Source organism: Corylus avellana, chromosome ca11 (assembly GCF_901000735.1).
Source record: "Corylus avellana chromosome ca11, CavTom2PMs-1.0".
Classification (NCBI taxonomy): Eukaryota; Viridiplantae; Streptophyta; class Magnoliopsida; order Fagales; family Betulaceae; genus Corylus; species Corylus avellana.
The window spans coordinates 17,764,353-17,784,830 of record NC_081551.1 but is presented as its reverse complement, the minus strand read 5'-3'; the positions used below and the strand labels follow the sequence as shown (position 1 = coordinate 17,784,830).

The 20,478-nt window shown below is 36.5% G+C and overlaps 1 protein-coding gene across 1 annotated transcript in view; it reads right to left on the bottom strand.

Annotated features, from left to right (window-relative positions):
• Window positions 1–19,889, bottom strand: part of LOC132165376 (uncharacterized) — a 32,207-nt gene extending 12,318 nt beyond the window's left edge. The window contains exons 1-3 of the mRNA XM_059575909.1: window positions 19,316–19,889; window positions 18,651–18,786; window positions 17,887–17,968 (exon numbers count right to left, since the gene is read on the bottom strand). Of these exons, the coding sequence (XP_059431892.1) occupies window positions 17,887–17,968; window positions 18,651–18,786; window positions 19,316–19,433 (336 nt within the window). The 5' untranslated portion in view covers window positions 19,434–19,889. The remainder of the gene's footprint in view (window positions 1–17,886; window positions 17,969–18,650; window positions 18,787–19,315) is intronic.
• Between the last annotated feature and the right edge of the window lie 589 nt (window positions 19,890–20,478).

Here is a 20,478-nt window from a genome sequence, read left to right as displayed (position 1 = left end):
TGTGTGTGTGTGTGTGTGTGTGTGTGTGAGGTGCTAAACATTTATTCAATAAGTCTTACACATAAAAATAATTTATTATTGTTATTATCATTATTATGGATGTATAATAGTTAATCACAAAAACATTATACTGGCTTATGCGAGAAAAAAATCTGTCTAAACAAAATATATATATATATAATCTCTATAAAACCTACAAACTAACATTCCAATAATAAGAGTCAAACTCCTTAGATAACCACCCATACAAGAATCCTAAAATACCCATAAGAAGCAAATACTAACCTACCCTAAATCTCTTTCAAGAAAATAAAAAATAAAATAAAATGATAATAGAGAAAAGGGTCCTTACCGCTACTGTGCTAGAATGGGGGTTGCAAGAAAAGAAATTGAAATAACCTCCTGTTTCGCTACTTGTGGTCGTGAGGGGAAAAGAAGGCTCTTGGATATTTATAGTATTGAGAGAGATATATAATAATACAAAAATATTTAAGTTGAAGGACATGTGTTTAAAGGCTAAGGGGAAAAGTCATGCAAGAGTACAATTGCCCCATTACGTGGAGGCTTTATTTAATGCATGAAAACACATGGCAAGTCCAAAATAAAAGTAAGACACGTTGATGAAGGTAAGACACGTTGATTTTATCTCTTCATTTTTTTTTAAATAATAATAATAATAATTATTATTATTATTATTAAGCAATAAATCCTCCAAAAAATCCACAAGACTCCCAAGTATTTAATATGCTAATAATTCCACTAATACTCTCCTAACTAAAAGAGTCTTCTTATATATATAAAAACAAAAATGCTTTATAATTTTATTTTAATCTATAAAATTTATAGGATGTCACATTCTCCCCCCTTATAAAAATTCCGTCCTCGGAATTTGTTTAGTCTATATAAATGCACCATATTGCAATAGTAATCAAATACATAAATAAATCTATCCGCTAGCGCATACCTTATATTCTACTAGTTCTCAGCAAATAGAAAAGGGTATTTCTTGCGTATCTCATCTTCTAATTCCCACGACGCTTCTTCGATTTCATGATTCTTCCACAAAACTTTCACTAGTGGAATGCTTTTCGTACGTAGCTCTTAGACCTTGCGATCTAATAATTTTACCGGAACCTCTTCATATGCCAAATCTCCTTGTAACTGCAAAGGTTCATATCGAATTACGTGAGAAGGGTCAGGGATGTATTTTCTCAGCATAGAGACATGAAAGACATTATGTATATTTGCAAGTCCCGGAGGTAAGGCTATACGATAGGCCACAAGACCCACTCTCTCTAGAATTTCAAACGGTCCGATGAAGCGGGGGTTCAACTTCCCTTTCTTACCAAATCTAGTGACTCCCTTCATTGGTGCCACTCTAAGAAACACTTTGTCGCCTTCTGTAAATTCCAAGCTTCTTCGACGTATATCTACATAACTTTTCTGTCGGTCTTGAGCTGCTGACAGTCTTTGCCGAATTAAAGCAACTTTATCTATGGTATCCTGCACAATATCTGGTCCTAAAATCCTTCGTTCACCAAGCTCGTCCCAATAAAGTGGGGATCGACATTTTCATCCGTACAATGCTTCATATGGAGCCATTCCAATGCTTGCTTGATGGCTGTTATTGTAAGCGAATTCCACCAAAGGAAGATAGCATGCCTAGCTACCACTGAAATCTAGTACACAGGCTCGTAACATGTCCTCCAATGTTTGGATGGTCCTTTCTGACTGTCCGTCCGTCTGAGGATGGTATGCTGTGACAATCCTAAGTCCCTTTAGAGTATTTTTAGTTGACTCGTAGATTTTTTTTTTAAAAAAAATGGGTTGGCTTAGGTTAACAATTAGAATGGACGAATTAAAAATATATAATAATAATACATAATATATATATATATATATTGAAGCCCGGCCCTAGGCGCCGACTACCAAAAGAAAAAAAAAAACCCTAAGCTCCTTGAAAACCTATTTCCTCTGATCTTCTACTCAGCCTATTTAAGGGAGTGAAACAAGCTTGCCGCACACCAAGAGAGAAAGAAAGAAAGAAAAAAAAAAAAGAAAAGAGAAAAGGGATTTTTCTTGCCGCTCACTTTTCCCTCGTCACGTTGCTCTCCCTGTGTGTGTTAGGTATGGCCTCACATATTTGCTTTTCTTCATCTGATATATATATATATATACTCATTAATAGCACAATTGTGAGTCAAATTTCAGCATTTTACCCTGGTTGTCAGGTTTTCCTGTAGTGGAAAGAGATTTGTCTCTTTGTTTTTACTCCCCACGGTAACTATATATATATATATATATATATATAGCATGCTAACGGACGTGTATATATATATATATGGTATTCAAGTTGTTCACCTATATATATATAGATGGGGTAGTGGGCAGTGTAAATATATATACATATATATATATATATATATATATATAGTATGGAAGAACTTAAAGTATATATACATAAAGGAGTACTACTAAATAAAATAAATTCTGAAAATTTTAAGAGAAAATATACCTAAATACCTAAGTAAGTTCATTCTCAATTTATTAGCAAGCCAACTCATAATAGTAGTAGAATGTTTTGTGGTGACGTGTATGAGGGTAGTAATGTGTCTGTATTTCCTTGAGGAGATTAGTTAGCAGTCAGAGGAAAATTTTACTGCAGTCAAGAGGTAAGTGAATTTATTATCCCTTCCATAAAAAACTATCATGTCATGCTATTTATGCAATTTTGTTTTCAATTGCAAATGATTATTTTGTTGATATTATGGAATTTTGCTACATGCACGACAAGTTTGAGAAAAAGAGATATTGTGAAAATAGTGATGTTTATAAAGAGAATTTTGAGACAATAAACATAAACCCTCCTACATGTTGCCCTAGAGAAGTACAAGCAATGAGAAAAGAATGTTATAAAATGAGGGCACATGTAGGGAGGAGTGTATTTTTGGCCCAAGAGAAACAAGAGAAAAGCTCGGTACCGATGCTAAGGATGGAGGCGCAACCGCTGAAGGAGGCTCTGCCAGAAGGTGGTTCCATCATAGTTTTATTTTTGCCATGCTGAGTGCACCCAGAGTTAATCGGCTGGCCAGGGGACGGGGCTGCGGCCACAGTATCTCATCCCAGGTCGCAAGGACCGCGCAACCCTAGTATATGGGGGTAACAGTATACATGGGCCCTAGTATGAGATAAAGACTATCATCAATTTTATTGATGAAAATATATTTTATTTACTTTCTGTTTTCTTTAAAAATATACTGGGAACATATGTAGTTATGAGTTCCATTTTTCAAAACGGGACAAGGAGTAAAACTGCTCATGGCTGTGGATTTCACTTACTGGGCCCCCTTTGGGCTCATTAGTTTTTATTTCTTGTTTCAGGTGGTGACCAGGCTGCACTAGGAGGCCGGAATGGGGGCGGGCGTATTTAGGATTTCTTATGATTTCATATTAGTCAAGTTAATAAGTGCGTTGGCACAGTTTTCTTTCATAAATTGATAGATTTATTTTAATAAGGATATCTATCTCGTTGTGAGACATATTTCTGTTAAACAAGAATATTTCAGTTTAGTTATTATTTTTAGACATGATATTCTAGACTTTCATGCATTCATTGTTATACTAGTATTGTTTAGTTGATAAACCTTATGGATCTTTGCAAGTAAGAAAATCATTAACAAACCTAACCCTAACGGGCTGGGGATGTTACATATGCAGTGCTAAATCTCAACTTAGTCCCCATTGCTTCTTGTAGACTCTTCCAAAATCTTGACGTGAAACGAGAATCTCTATCCGACACTATTGATACAGGTACCCCATGTAATCGAACAATCTCATGTAAATACAGTTCTGTCAGCTTCTCCAGTGAGTATCTCACCTTTATTGGAATAAAGTGAGCGGCTTTAGTCAACCTATCCACAATCACCCATATTGCATCGTACCCCGCCTGAGTTCGTGGTAACCCCACTAAAAAGTCCATGGCTATTGCTTCCCATTTCCACACCGGTATTTCTAAAGGTTGCAGTGGTCCTGCAGGTCTTTGATGTTCTGCTTTGATTTGTTGACATGTTGAGCATCGCCCTACAAATTCAGCAATGTCCCGCTTCATTCCGTTCCACCAAAAGCGTTCCTTAAGATCCCGATACATCTTAGTGCCTCCTGGGTGTACTGTATATGGTGAGACGTGTTCTTCTTCCAATATCAACTTCTTTATATCCTCATTATTAGGCACACAAACTCTATTCTGGTATCTGAACAAACCATCTGATGTGGTACCAAAACCCAAGATCCAACCTTTGTTGGCTTTCTCTTTAATTTGAATGATCTCTTCACCTTTTTCTTGAGCCACGCGGATATCCTCCAGTAGTGTGGATTTAATCTCGAGTTTCGCCATTAATGCTTGCACCTCTCCTATCACGATCTCCATATCGAGCCTCTCAATGTCCGTCTTTAGATTATGGGGCAAGGATTTTAAACATGCTATCTCACTTCTTGATTTTCCGCTTAAGGCATCTGTAACCACGTTGGCTTTCCCGGTGTGGTAATTAATTACACAGTTGTAGTCCTTTATTAGCTCCAGCCATCGCCTCTGCCTTAAATTTAGTTCCTTCTGCGTGAATAAGTATTTAAGGCTTTTGTGATCTGTATAAATTTCGCACTTCACCCCGTAAAGATAATGTCTCCAGATTTTTAATGCAAAAACTATTGTAGCAAGTTCTAAATCATGGGTGGGATAATTCAGCTCATAACTTTTAAGTTGTCGAGAGACATATGCTACTACTCTGTCATTTTGCATGAGGACGCAGCCAAGCCCCTTTCTAGAAGCGTCGCTATAAATAACAAATTCACAAGATTCTGATGGAAGCGTTAAAATTGGAGCAGTTACCAACCGCCGTTTTAGTTCTTGAAAACTTTGCTCACATTCATCAGTCCACAAGAAACGAGCATTCTTTCTTGTCAAAGCAGTCAGCGATCTAGACAATTTTGAAAAACCTTCTACAAAACGCCGATAATAGCCAGCCAGACCCAAGAAACTTCTGATTTCATGTACATTGGTGGGTCTCTCCCAATTTACTACAGCTTCAACTTTCTTGGGGCCTACTGAGATGCCGTCTTTTCATACTACATGTCCGAGAAAAGTGACTCTATCCAACCAAAACTCGTACTTTGAAAACTTTGCGTACAACTGTTTTTCTCTAAGCCTTTGCAAAACACACCTCAAATGGTCTTCATGTTCTTTCAAGCTTTTGGAGTAGATTAAGATATCGTCAATGAACACCACCACGAATTGATCTAAGAAATCATGGAATACTCGATTCATCAGGTCCATGAATGCTACTGGGGCGTTAGCTATTCCAAATGGCATTACCAAATACTCATAATGGCCATATCGGGTGCGGAAAGCCATCTTGGAAATATCTTCCCTCCTTAATGGCCAGAACCGTTGTTAGAATATTATGAATCCTCTCTTTGCTTGGTCCTTACTCTTGGCTTGGTTGCCAAGTTACTTGGTCCCTACACTTGGCTTGGTTGCCAAGTTAATTTCCTTATAGAGATTGTTTTCTTGCAAGTTAATTTATTCTATAATTATTGTATTATTTTGTAATTATTGTATTTCCTTTCTTTTACGGCCTCATTCAACTATAAATAGGCCATTCCATTGTACAATTCAAAACACATCAGAAATACAAATTTCTTCTCCACAATTATCTTTCTGTTGTCTTTTTCTACACCTCAACTGGTGATACCCCAAACGAAGGTCGATCTTTGAGAAAATCAGAGCACCCTTCAGCTGGTTGAACAAATCGTCTATGCGAGGTAGTGGATATCGATTTTTTATGGTGATTTTTTTAAGTTCTTGGTAGTCAATACACATCCGAAAAGTACCATCCTTCTTTTTCACAAAGAGCACAGGCGCTCCCCATAGCGATATGCTGGGGCGAATAAATCCTTTGTCTAACAATTCTTGTAGCTGGGTCTTCAATTCTTTTAATTCTGCTAGTGCCATCCTGTAGGGTGCCTAGGATATTGGAGCTGCTCTCGGAATTAAATCAATGCAAAATTCTATCTCCCTGTCAGGAGGAAGTCCTGGAAAGACATCAAGAAATTCTTGTACCACTGTTATCTCCTCCATTTTTCTCTCCTCTTGAGGCGACTCCTTTAAGCATGCCAGGTAGACTTGCCATCCTTCTAATAATAATTGCTTGGCTTGTATTGCTGAGATTAGTTGTGGAGTGGCGCCCACCTTGGTTCCCACAAATTTGAATTCGGAGTTAGTTGGAAATCTGAAAATTATCTCTTTGTTGTGGCAATCAATGATGGCATGATTGTTTGATAACCAATCCATTTCGAGGATAATATCGAACCCTTCCATATCGAACACTATCAAATTAGCCGTGAGGATTCTTCCCTCAATAAGAATTGGGCAACCCAAGACTATTTTCCTGCATAACACTAATTTGCCTACCAGGGTAGATACTAGTACTCCTACTTCCATTGGTTCTATATTAATACAAAATCTCCTAGCATACTTAGCTGATATAAAAGAATGAGTAGCTCTAGAATCGAATAAAACCACAGCCTTGCCAAATAAGAGAGATAGAATACCTGTGACTACTCCATTCTCCGTTTCTGTTTCACCTAGTGTGAGGGCATAAACCTTTGCTGGAGTGGGTGGTATGCGATTATTCCTTGCCTGTAGTGATGCAACACCTCCTTTTGCCCTTGGGCAATCCCGGGCAGAGTGACCGGCCTGACCGCATCGGTAGCACATGTTAGTCTCCGTACGACACAATCCGTAGTAGGGGCGTTGACATTTTGGACAGGGCACGCCGATGGCTAAACTCGGTCTGTTCCCCATGGGTTTGACTCCCTAGTTATTTCCGTTCGGTCTTCGTTTCCATCCAGCTTGGTTTTGATTTGGTGGGGGTGCAGCCCTCTTTCGTGTTTCCGCTATTGCCAAAGCACTTCTCTTCACGCTCTCTTCAACTAGAGACGCCTTGTTGACTAATTTCACAAAATCTTGAATTTCAAAGCATACAACACGCTCATGGATTTGTGGGTTGAGACCCTGTTCAAACTTCTTTACTCGATTTTGTTCATCCGCCACCAAGTAGGGAGCAAAGCGAGCCAATTCATTGAAGCGGCCAGCATACTGGGCGACTGTCATATTTCCCTGGGTGAGGTCCATGAATTCTCGAGCCTTCGCGTCCCTAAGAATCTTGGGAAAATATTGCTGGAGAAATTCTTTTTGAAATCCCGGCCAAGAGATTGCTTCCTCCCTGCCTAGTTCTTGAATCAGTAATACCTTTTTGGCAGTCCACCAGTGCCTGGCTTCACCTGACTCAATAAGTGAGCGGTTTTGTGCCTCCTCCTCAGATGCCTCTGGCTCAACTACAGGTTCATCTTCAGCCATCGGCTCAGCCTCACTCTCTTCCGCACCAGCTACTAGTCCCCGAGGCATGTGGGACAAGCTCTTGTTCCATTGGCGAATGCCAAATATGGGAGTAGTAGTGACTGGCTCATCAGCTGCGGTACCCTTGATGCCTTTCTTCCGGAGGATGTACGAGATTAAGTATGGGAAAGGCAACCCCCATGAATGTGTGGACTCCGCTCCTCCAACGTGCACCCCATTCCAAAATTTCTGAATTTGGTTCCAAATTATGTCGGGAATGGAGTACCAAGCATCTTTATGGAAGGCGTAGAGTGTTTGAAGAAATTGATCCCGCCTCTGAGATTTGTGCCCCAAGGGAAAAGCATTACGGTGTAATATGGAGTCCACAAACCAAAGCCGTGAGGTAGCTTGGATCGGCTGCCGACATTATGATGGGAATCGGCATATTGCCCATCGCACATGTCCTCAATGATTTCCGCCACGTAGAATTTGGCTGGTTGCTCAGCAAGTTGTGCGGCTTCTGGAGGGTGCTCATGATTGCATTGAAGGGCAGCAGCAATGTCGGCTCGTGTTACGTCAATAGCTTTGCCTTTCACTTTGGAAGAGAGGGCCGCCACGTTGTTGCAGTCATGCGACAGGTTGGCATAGAACTCGATCACCAATTTTCTGTAGGAAATGGTGGTGACCGGCTTGAAAAGCTTGTTGAGCCCCCGGTGCTTGAACTCGGCGACTGCCCATTGAGTCGCCTCAAGATTTTGAAAGTCTTTGCGAATGGCGAAGGTGGTCTCAAATAGCAGCTCCCGCTCTTCAAAAGTGGGCGGGAGAGAAATGGCTCGGGTATTGGACCCTCGGGAGGACGAAGCTCGAGCTCTTGGCATGATGAGCTTGATTGGGGACTTTTGACAAACACTTGGTGTGCACTAGAGATAACCAAAATTGCAAAACAAAGCAACTCCGCTTAAAACCCCCTGCAAAAACATCAAAATCCAACCACAACAAAGCAATGTGGGTGGATGAACACCCACAATTGCAGAAATATGAGAAAAAAAAAAAGTTCGGGAAGTGATCAGGGCTGGGGTGTTGATGGGAATGGGGAACGGGGTGTAAAGTAGAGGTGGTGAAAAATACCTGGTATGGTTGCCGGAGAAGAGAACAGTGTGGTGGCTGTGTGGTAGAGGTGGTGAAAAACGGTGGAGGAGCGTCGCGGGTGGGTGCTGCTTGGAGATGAAAAATATGTGGGGTGTGGGGGGAAAGTGACCTAAAGTAGGTCACGTGGTGTGCTGTCCGAGTGCGATCGATCGATTGCACAAATGGTGCGATCGATCGCATACGGGCAGCATGTGCGTGTTGTTTCTGTTACTGCGATCGATCACACTTTGGGTGCGATCGATTGCAGTAACAGAATGTTAAAAGAGATTACATATATATATATATTATTTTATTTTAATTTTATGACAAATTTTAATTGCATAATGTACAACAACTTTGATAGTGATACAATGAAATGATAGGATCAAGTGACAATCAAAATTGAAACAATTGAAATTAAAGGTTCGTTCAAAAATCCGTTTGATCATAGTACATTTGTTCAATCGATCATGATAGGATCAAATGATCGATCAAACTTGAAACAATTAAAATTGAAGGTTTGATCGAATATCCAATCAATCATAATGAATTAGTTCGATTGATCGTGATAAGATCAAATAATTGAAACAATTGAAATTGAAGGTTTGATCAAATATTCGATTGGTCCTACCTAGTGCATTCGTTCGATCGATCATGATCAGATCAAATGATCAAACAAAATTCAAACAAATTAAATGTTCGATCGAGCATTGAATTGAAGTCTAAGCATTTTATATTATATTAGTGCATTACTTAAATTGATCGGGATACAATCAATAAAACTTGACATGATTGAAGGTTCAATCAAACATCTGATAAAATCAATTCTGATCGATACTATTACATATTAGTCTGATCGATCATAATGGGATCAAATGTTCGATCAAACATCCAATTGATCATAATGAATTAGTTCGATTGATCGTGATATGATTAAATGATCGATCCTAATAGATTAGTTCGATTGGTCGCGATAGTATCAATCGTTCGATCAAACATCTGATCTATCATAATGAATTAGTTCGATTGATCATGATAGAATCAAATGTCCGATCGATCCTACTGAATTAGTTTGATTGATCGTGATAGGATTAAATGTTCGATCAAACATCCGATCGATCATAATGAATTAGTTCGATTGATCGTGATATGATTAAATGATCGAGCAAACATCCGATCGATCCTAATAGATTAGTTCGATTGATCGCGATAGGATCAATCATTCGATCAAACATCTGATCGATCATAATGAATTAGTTCGATTGATCATGATAGAATCAAATGTCCGATCGATCCTACTGAATTAGTTCGATTGATCGTGATAAGATTAAATGTTCGATCAAGCATCCGAGCGATTCTAATGAATTAGTTCCATTGATTGTGGTATGATCAATTGATAGATCAAACTAAATACAATTGAAGGTTCAATCCAACATTCAATTGAACTGTCAGCTTTTTATATTATCTTAGTGCCTTAGTTATATTGATCTTATATTATCTTTGGAATTTGTATTATTTTATAACTAATTATAAGAGAAATATCAACTTAATGACCTTTATCATAAAAATTTTATAAACAAAAATTTTTAGTTAATATTATAATAATAAAAACATATTATAAGAAAAAAATTACAAATAACTAAATAAATAAAAATTAAAAAATTGGTAGTATAATTTTTTTTTGGGAAAAATATAAAAAAGATACTAAAGTAGCCTCTCGAACAACCAAATTGTATAAAAATGCCACTTATTTTTAATATTCATATAATACCCCTATTATTTTAACAAATAAATAATAAAATAATTGAAAAAAAAAAACGAAAATTTATTCAAAAAATAAATTACAAATTGCTTCATGTTTTTTTATATTTTTCTCATTTATTTTGGAGCCTTTTTTTTTGCTGTTGTTGTTATTTTTTATTTTTTATTTTTTTTGAAAGAAAAATACCCCAAATAGCCACTAATTGAGCTGCACAAAATAAATTGCCGCCATCTACTAAAAACTGGCGGGTGCTCAAAATTTCGGACGAAATTTGTTTCCCAAATCCCACGACCAAGAAAAGAAGAAGCTGCAGCTGCTAATATCGCTCTCTCTCTCACTCAGTACTCTGGTGCAAGGTTCTCTCTCCGGCAGCTCTCTTTCTAGCGCATCTTTCTCTGCCAGCTCTCACTCCGGCGCACTTAACGCTCTCCTGTAGCTTTCTCTCCGGTATGAGTTTCTCCTAACCCTTGAAAACCTTAAATGAGTTTCTCTTCTCTTCTTCTCTTTCTATTTTGCATCTACTGTTCATGGGTTGCATTTTTGCATCTAAAATGGTTGATTTTTGTGGTTTCTATACTGTTTCTTGTGATTTTGAGTATTGGGATATTTTCAAACGTAGTAGGAGACTAATATTTGATCATTTCAAGCTTGTGTTATGTGTAAATTTATTCAATTTTGCTCTTCATTTTGTTGTCAATACTGTCTCTGGAGAAAATCCAATTGATTTCTTGATGGCATATTTACTAACCTGTAGAGTATAGCCCTTTAATCTGATTTCAGGTGAATTCCTTTTCTTTTAATTTTTCCATTGAGGAGTTGGGTAAATTTCCTTATTTATTCAATATAGTGATCTCAACTCGGATTGTGTCCGTACAAGTCTCTAGTCATTGATATGGTAAATATCTCTGCTGTACTTTCTTCCCTGTAATGTCTATAGTTTGCTTAGTTTCAGAATTTTGTCACTACACCAAGAAAAGAAGAAGAAGAAAAATAGGATCGAAATAGTTTCCTTTTAAACCTTGGTTAGGCAGCTCAAATCTTACCAGATGAAACTAAGTTTATAAATAAGCTCTAAATATAACTTGAGTAGTGTTTTTACAATAACAACGCAAATATGACTTATTTTTTAGTAACACGCTAAGGCATTGCATGACGTGGGCCTTGAGGAGAATGTTAGCAATTGAAGCGGGGAGAGATATCATTAAAGACAGAGTGTATTAAGGGGAGGTTTATACTACTAGCTGGGGATAAGTTTTAGCTTTCTCTATTATCAAGGCTCTTAAGAAAATAGTACCTTTAAATCAAAGGCATTGTATCTCAAACAGATTTCTTGGGATTGCAATATTAAACTAGCTTGACACCAATCCTGCCTCTCTTTCAAACCACTAATTAAAGATAATTAAATACTATTATATGCCCCATCAACGCATCAAATTTGGCAGGTCTATACAAGCAGGTTGCAATAACCATGTCATGATCACAACTGTTGTAAAATAAAAAGCATATGATCGAGTGAAGTATCTTACTTCTTATAGCAATGAAATTAGCTTTTGGTGCAATCTAGGTAGGGATAATAACTTATGACACGACCTGCAAACCCAACACAAACTCAACATGGATTTAGCGAGTTAGAATTAAAGAGTCTGACTCGTTTAATTAAATGTGTAAAATTAGGGTTGATCCATATAGTCTTATACGCATACCTTGACACAACCCGAACTCGAAACACAAGAACTTACCACCCCTAACTATTCATGGCAAGAGTAATTAATAGTACTGCAAATTGGAGAGAATATATGAAAAATAAAATTTATGACATTACCTGTAAATTAACATTCTAGAGCCATGTTGTATAAAGTGTCAAACTAGAGCCATGTTGTATTATTTGATTAGTTTGATGTAACATATGGTTAATTAATTGGATGACATATTGACAGAGAGACGTAGATAAAAAAATTAAAGATTTAATTGTCAAAATTGAAATCGCACAAAAACCCTAATAACTTAATTTGATTTTTTGCTTTAAAATATTTACATACCAAGAACATCTTGAACAGTTTTGTTGTTGCCCCAAATGTAAGAGAACATATAGTTATAGCTCTACAAAATGAATGAGCTGGTTATAGTAATAGAAAAACAAAAGGGGAAGCTAGTAAGATTTGCTATAGTCATGTTGAGGCCTTAGTCTTTGTGGCTATGGTTTTATTCTCTACCAAATCATCAAAACTGAAAAAGAGAATAAAAATAGGTTATTGGTTGGGATAGCTTTTAAGCTTGTGTGTATCTTAAGATTTTGTAGATTTCATAACTCTACTCTTTTGAACTTTGAAGTTTAAGTTGGTTCTATTCTGAATTCTTTTTTAGTGCCTTTGCTACTTCTAGTTGGCTTTCAACTTTGATCTGTTTTGGCTACTTCTAGTTGGCTTTGGTCAATGATCTGTGAAAAAACTTATTCCAGGGCTATAGTTAAGTATGTTTTAAGAGTCCTAGAAAAATAGTTGTGGTTCTCTCAGGCCGTAGTGTGATCGATCACACTCACTACAAGTATAAACCTTTCTAGTAGTGTGATCGATCGCACTACGTGCTGAATCCCCTGATTGTGCGATCGATCGCACTACGGGCTGAATCCCCTGACTGTGCGATCGATCACACCACCAGAAAGTAAAAACCTTTATGGTGGTGCGATCGATCGCACCACTAGAAAGTAAAAACCTTTATGGTGGTGCGATCGATCGCACTACGTGCTGAATCCCCTGATTGTGCGATCGATCGCACTCACTACAAGTAAAAACCTTTCTGGTGGTGCGATCGATCGCACACGTGATCGTCTGAAAACTTGTATTCCCACTGCATCTCTCCCTTCTTCTCTTGTGGTTGCATTAAAACCTCTCTTCTTCTCTTGTAACCTATTAAACCTTGCTTCTTCTCTTATTATTACTTGTTTATTAGTATGAAGTCTTATTCTTATATTAGGATTAGTACATGATTGTATTGTCTTTTCCATTTAAGTGCAATAAGAAAGCATCACAATAAACTTAAAGCAAGACAACATTCTATAATAAATATCAAAGCTAACAACAATGGTAAAAAATGTAAAACTGTCATTGAGTTAAACAAGTAAATAAATTACAAATAAAAATTTGTTCTAAACTACTAACCCACTTCTAGAATATTTTGTTAGGTAACATGGCATTGAGCTAGCATCAATATTTGAGAATAGAGCTCTCATTTAATTCTATTAATTCTTAAGAATCTGATCTTCTAATTTCTTTGTGTGCGTACATGTACATAACGAATAACCTCTAATAGGAACATCAATATGGATAGGAGTTGGATGCGGGAAAGTACTCGATGTTCAGAGCGATTTCAAATAGGTGTGGAACAATTCATGGGAATGGCAGTTAAATCAGTTGATTCACGTGATATGACAAAGTGTCCATGCCGTGATTGTGCAAATCGATATTATTCTCATATTAGCGAGGTGAAGGGTCACTTGTATATGAATGGATTTACTCCGACATACACTCGATGGATATTTCACGGGGAAGAAGATTATTTTAGGGTAAACACTTTTACAAACATGCACACATATACAACTGAAATGATGGAGGAGGTTGATGCAGTTGAAGATTTGTTAGACAATGTATGCATGAGGATATTTGTTGATGCTAACATCAGAGAATCCTCTACTTCACTGGGCCCCACAACTAATGATCACGAACAAACAAGCTCCTTTTACCGATTTTGGGAAGATGGTTTACGAGAACTTTATCTAAGCTGCAAGAAATTTACACAAATTGCTTTTATACTGAAGATGCTTCATATAAAGGCGTTCTGCAAAATGAGTAACAAGGCGTTTGATATGATGATTGACTTGATAAAGGCGGCCCTCCCAGATGGAGAGACATTGCTACTCTCGTATATAGAAGTAATACAGTTTAGGCGACACGTGAGATTCGATTACGATAAGATACACGCATGCAAAAATGGCTGTGTGCGTTTTTGGAAAGAACATGCAGACAAAGTGGTATGCCCAAAGTGCAACAATTCAAGATGGATTGATGGCAAAGGCAAAAAAAGTAATATTCCTCAAAAGGTCTTACGGTATTTCTCAATAAAATCAAGGTTACAACGGTTGTTTATGACAAAAGAAATGGCCAAGGAAATGCGGTGGCACAAAGAAGGTCGAGAAGATGATGGCAATACTCTCAGACACCCCGCCGATTCTATTGTATGGAAAGAGTTTGATAAAAGACATGAGTGGTTTGCAAGTGATTCTCGCAACGTGCGGCTTGGCTTAGCAAGTGATGGTTTCAACCCATATGGTAATATGAGTACAACATATAGCATATGGGCAGTAATGTTAACGGTGTACAATCTCCCTCTGTGGATGTGTTTGAAGAGTCCAAATTTGATGTTGTCCCTTATTATCCATGGGTAGGGCTGTTAAGTGAGCGAAGCGTCTCGCGAGCAAGCTCGGGCTCGGCTCGCATAAGCTCGGCTCGTGCTCGACTCGAATATTAAGTGAAGCACTTCGTGAACACAAATCCTAGCTCGAATATTAAACGAAGCAGGCTCGGCTCGACTCGGCTAACTCGTGAGCAGCTCGTGAGCTCGGCTCATATAAGGCTCGCCTCGTTTATTAAGCTCGGCTCGTATATTTTTTATTAAGTAACAAATAACAATATATAATCAATATTACTCATTCACTCAATAATAACAAATATATTATATACCTTTGTTTTTTTTTAGTTATTTATGTATATGTGTGTATATATATAATATATATAATATATGTATATATTAATATAAAAACATATATATATATATATATATATATATATATATATTATCATTAATCATTTTATCATATGATATAATTATATAGTACAAGTGTACAACCGCACAAGTTATTGTGTCATTTAATACAAATATTATAATTAGATAGTTTATACTTTGGAAATTGAAATCGTATATATCACATAATCATTAATCATTATATAATCATATGGTATATCTGCATAAGTTATCGTGTTATTTAATCAATACATTATAATTATATACTTTATTCTTATAAAACATATATGATGTATCACATGATCTTAGATCTAAGATAATATTAATATTAATTGTGAGATAATATGATCATAAAATTTAAGTATGAGTGTATGACCATTACATCATATGAATTTATTACTTAGAGTTTGAGTATTACTATTAGATTAAATGATTAATAATTAAGTAACTAATGTGTTTCTTATAATTTACACATTATAAATTTATAATCACAATTTATGGTAAATAAAAACTTAACAATTTGAATTTAAATCATATATCATGAATTGTGATAATGAGAACATATAATATAAGTATATAAGTTATAACAATTAACATTGACCCATTACCCATATAAATCAGATAATGATACAATCATAAAACCATATAAGTATATAAATGTTTATATATAAGATACAATATATATTAATATTGACATTATATACTTGACCCATATTAAGCATTAACATTTTAACATATTAACTAAATAATACTATATGTAATATGATAATAGTGATTAGTGTGTGTGAGTGTGTGACATAAAGCATTTTACGTTGTGATTTAAAAAATACTTAATCTAAAATAAGAAGAAAAAAAAAATATGAGATTGAAAAAAGCACAATTTTTAAAATATTAATTATTAAAATTGAAATATCAAACTGATCCTAAATAATACTACATAACACAATATTTATTCATAATTCCTAAATTTTGAATTTTGAATTTTTTATTGAATTTAATAATTTAATTGAATTTAAATTTGATCTATGGTATATAAGTGTAATCGTAGCCGTCCAAAATGTTATGATGATCTAATAGCCATTGGATGATATTAATGGATGACAGCTATCAAGCATTTACTAAGAAGAATGTATATGGTGTAACAGAGACACCGTAAGCTTGCCTTGTTTGATCTAATCTGACGAGTAATATTAAATGTTGAAAACGTATATATAATCAATGGATCATATTAAACAAGCACATCAGATCTAAGTAGGGACAGCCACATGGGATAAGCTTTTGGTAAAACGAATCCAACCGTTAATATTTAAAATTTAATTATTTTTCCAAATCCAACGGTTGCAAATTAGAGAACCCAAATTTAACCTAAATCTATCATCTCTGATCTCTATTCTCTCCATTCTCTCGACTCTCCTCTCACTGTCTCCACCATCCTCCTCGCCTCCTATCTCTGTTGCCGCTCGGCCCGCTCCTACCACTCCCCCAGTGCCCCCAACAGCAACCACCACCACCACCGCAGCAACCACACACCTTGACGCCTGGCTGAAGCTAAACGGCTCGTGCTCGGTTTCCAGGAACTTGCCGCTGCCAACCCCGCTGTCCACGCCGCTCTCGGAGGTCGTTTCACTCTCGCAGACTCGCAGTACGCCGCGGATCGGAGGCGGAGGAGGTGATAAGATTTGTGGGTTTTTCTTTTCTTTTTGGGTTATTTTTTCTCCGTTTCTTCTTGGGTGGTGGGTGGTTTGGGGTTTTGCTACACGAGTGGTTTTTTTAAAATAAAAAATAAAAACCACAATGGAAGTTCAGGTTTAATTTTTTATCATTAAAAGGAGCATGATAATGGTATGATTTTAAGAATGTTTTTGATAATCCAAGGAGAATGAAAGTACCTCCCAAAGGAATAATTATTTGTCAAAAATGGACGACATCCTGGCTAGTTTTAGATGAACAATGATTTTTCTTTTTTGGATGACTAGATGAATGGCTTTTCTGCTTGCCAACTTTCTGGTATTCTTAGTTGTAATCTTGGTAATATCAGCTCTTGTCGTGAAATATGAAGACCTTGTTGTTTACTGATGGTTTAGGTTGTGATTGTTGAACAAAGATAAGGGCTTGGACTTGAACAAAGATGTCCATATTCAAAATTGGCACAGTTCATGAAGTTTTGTTGTATTACAGCTGCAGAAGCTGTGTTAATTCAGCAGTTTTGAGTTTTATTTGCAGTTTCCCTTCTTTATTGTCATCCAATTCTAATAACTATGGTCTTAGTTTTAGATCTGTACCAATTGAAAATGGTTTATTGTGACGTTTCTACAATCAATTACTTATCAAAAATCTGCAGTCAATTAGCTTTTTCTTCAGATCTGTACCAATTGGATGATTTTTGTAATAATCTAATACACTTAAATTACAAAGTCAAAAAAAAAAAAGAAAAAAAGTCGAGCCCGAGCAAAATAGACGAGCTCGAGCTCGAGCTCGAACAGGGTTCTAATCCTGTCGAGCCGAGCTCGAGCAGCAAAGTCGGGCTCGACTCGAGCTCGAGCCTGACCCAAAAATAAACGAGCCGAGCCTGGACAGCCAAAGCTCGCCCAAACTCGGCTCATTTACACCCCTAGGTAAGACTCCAACAAATGGTAATAAGTATTTTCATAAGTTGCTCTCAACAGCTAACTGTATTACTATTAAGTTTCCTCAATCCGCCCCCCACCCACCATGTTTTGCTATTGTGTCTGTGTGTAAATTGACATGCATGCATATGCTTGTATGTGTGTATTCAAAAACACATAAACAAAAAAGCTAAAACTACCTCTGAAAAAGCAGAGGCTCGAACAATGTGCTTGTGTTCAAATGAGTGCAACTCATCACCTGTTAATGCATCCCAAATTTTCCTGCAAATGAGATCAAGCCACATAACATGTCAACTTTTATTCAGTACACAACACTAAATGAGACTTGCAACATTCATTCCAGTTTTTCTTAGATTAACAAAGACGTTGTAATGGCACTATACTGCTGAATATAAATGCTTAACTAAAACCCCACTCAACTACTTGTAACTCTGTATTTTACACCATATAAAATACTCCATCAAGAAGAACAACAAACTTATCATGGTTCCAACTTTTAGATGAGTATATACAGACTAGGAATGCATGGCCAACATAACACGGAGTATAAGGGAAAATAAGTGGGATACCTAATAATGCCAAAACTGACAAGAAGCCTAAATCGAAACAAAGACAGACATAGAAAATGCTAACATCAGATTACAATAAACAATTCAGAAAAGTTTCCTGGCTAAGTTAAACATAGAGAGTGTTCCCATGCTTCACAGTAGTGCCAAAGACATTTCTTTAACAAAAATAATTCAGAAAATGTTAACATCAGATTACAATAAACAATTCAGAAAAGTTTCCTGGCTAAGTTAAACATGAAGGGTGTTCTCATGCTTCACAGTAGTGCCAAAGACATTTCTTTAACAAAAATAATTTTCCAAATGATTTCACACCATGCAAAGCATACAGCATTGATAAATGCATCGAGTAAACAAGGGAAATAATTAATTCATACGCAGTGAAGTCCGCAGAACCAGTAGCAGCGCGTAAAGCATTAGTATCCAAGCAGCAACTCCACACCGCACCCTTATGTCCCTCAAATGTCCCAATCCAATCCCCAGTCTCTCCATTTCTGAGCATTGGATTAGAATCTGAACCACAAAGGTAGAAAAACTCAGATATCACCTCCATTACATTTAATAAATCCATTACATTGCAGGGAACATTCACCTATATTTACATGTATCCTAGTGCCACAGTTCCATGGACTATCTTGTTGATATAAAAATATTAGAACTCACCACCATTATAACTATCTAGGTATTAATGCATACAATTAATTTCAATTGTTCACTGAACCCGAGTTGTATATCTAGTTATACAATTGAATTCTTGATGAGCTACCTGTTCAAAATTTGATTAAGAATTAAGTCAATAAAACCAATTCTTGCCTAACCGGATAAATTGGTTATTCAGAACAATCCGATCACTAACAAATAACAGTTTTCTTATCAAATCTAGACACAAATAGCAGCAATAGCAATCCAATGTGAACACAAAAAAAACAACCCATATCCTATGAAAATGAACAAACAGAACAAGTTTCTACTCAGTAAATTCAAAATTTTGATAAAGAAATTCGAGAAGAATGCACGAAAACCAATCGACACAAATGCGAACCTTTGCTCGCGCTGATGAGGAAGAACCCATCGGGAGTAACCGGGCTGTAAAACAGATCCACTACTGGCCGGGAATGGCCGTGGCACACCAGCGGGACAGCTACCCTTTTCTTATCCATCACTTACAAACACCAACAAAATCCAATAACCTAATTAACAAATTATTTTCTTTTCTTTTCTTTTCTTTTCTGATGTGATCTGTAATTAAGGAATTGAACCCAAATAAAAAAAACCCTAACCCTAACAAATTTACACGAAATCGAAACCGGAAATTGATTAGTGATTACTGAAGCAAGGTCTGCGAAATGAAGATCAAGAGCTTAAGAAGTAAAATTTTGCGGGATTAATGGGAGAAATGGCGGTATTTGACACAGGTGGGAAACGCTGGTTCTTGGAATCCTCGGAAATGAAAATGGCGAGCTATGCGTGAATCCGCACCTCCTAACCCTCTACAATGGCTCTGAGTGAATCGAAGCTATAGCAAAATTACAGAAAATAAAAAACAAAAAACAAAAATGAAAATCTATATATGTTAGAGAGCAGAGCAGTGTGGCAAGGGCTAGGCGCAAGAAGAAATGGCACTGTATCTGGCTCTTTATATAGGGCGGGGACTTCTTGATTTTTGGCACATCTCAGGTTTGCTTTTCTGAAATTACTAATTTAGCCCTTACAGGCCCGTTCAACCAAACAGATAGGGGGGGCATTTGGACGGAAAAATCTTAAATAATTTTCTGGTTTTGTTGCATTTAAATATTCAAGAGTGTGAATTTTCTCTCGACTGTCAATTGCTAGAGAGGTGGAAATCCACTTCTCATATTCTTTTGCATTTTTATAGAAAATGAGAAAAATCTCTTCTCGTGTACCCTAAATTGATTATTTTATTTGTGTAATAATTTTACAGGATTTTGATGGTTAAATTTGTACAATAAAAAAATGTGATAGGTCAAGTTATTTCATATGACATAATAAAAGATATTGATTAAACTTCATTTCTTTTGAAACAATTATTTTTTGGTATGATTAAAAATCATAGTCAAACTAAAAATATTTTTGATTGACCAAAATAACCTTTTTTAATTTTTTGTAAAATGTTTTTCTCCTTTTTAATACAGTAAACAATTTTTCGAGTTTGAACTTTTCCTTCTTAAATTATTGGAGTTCACG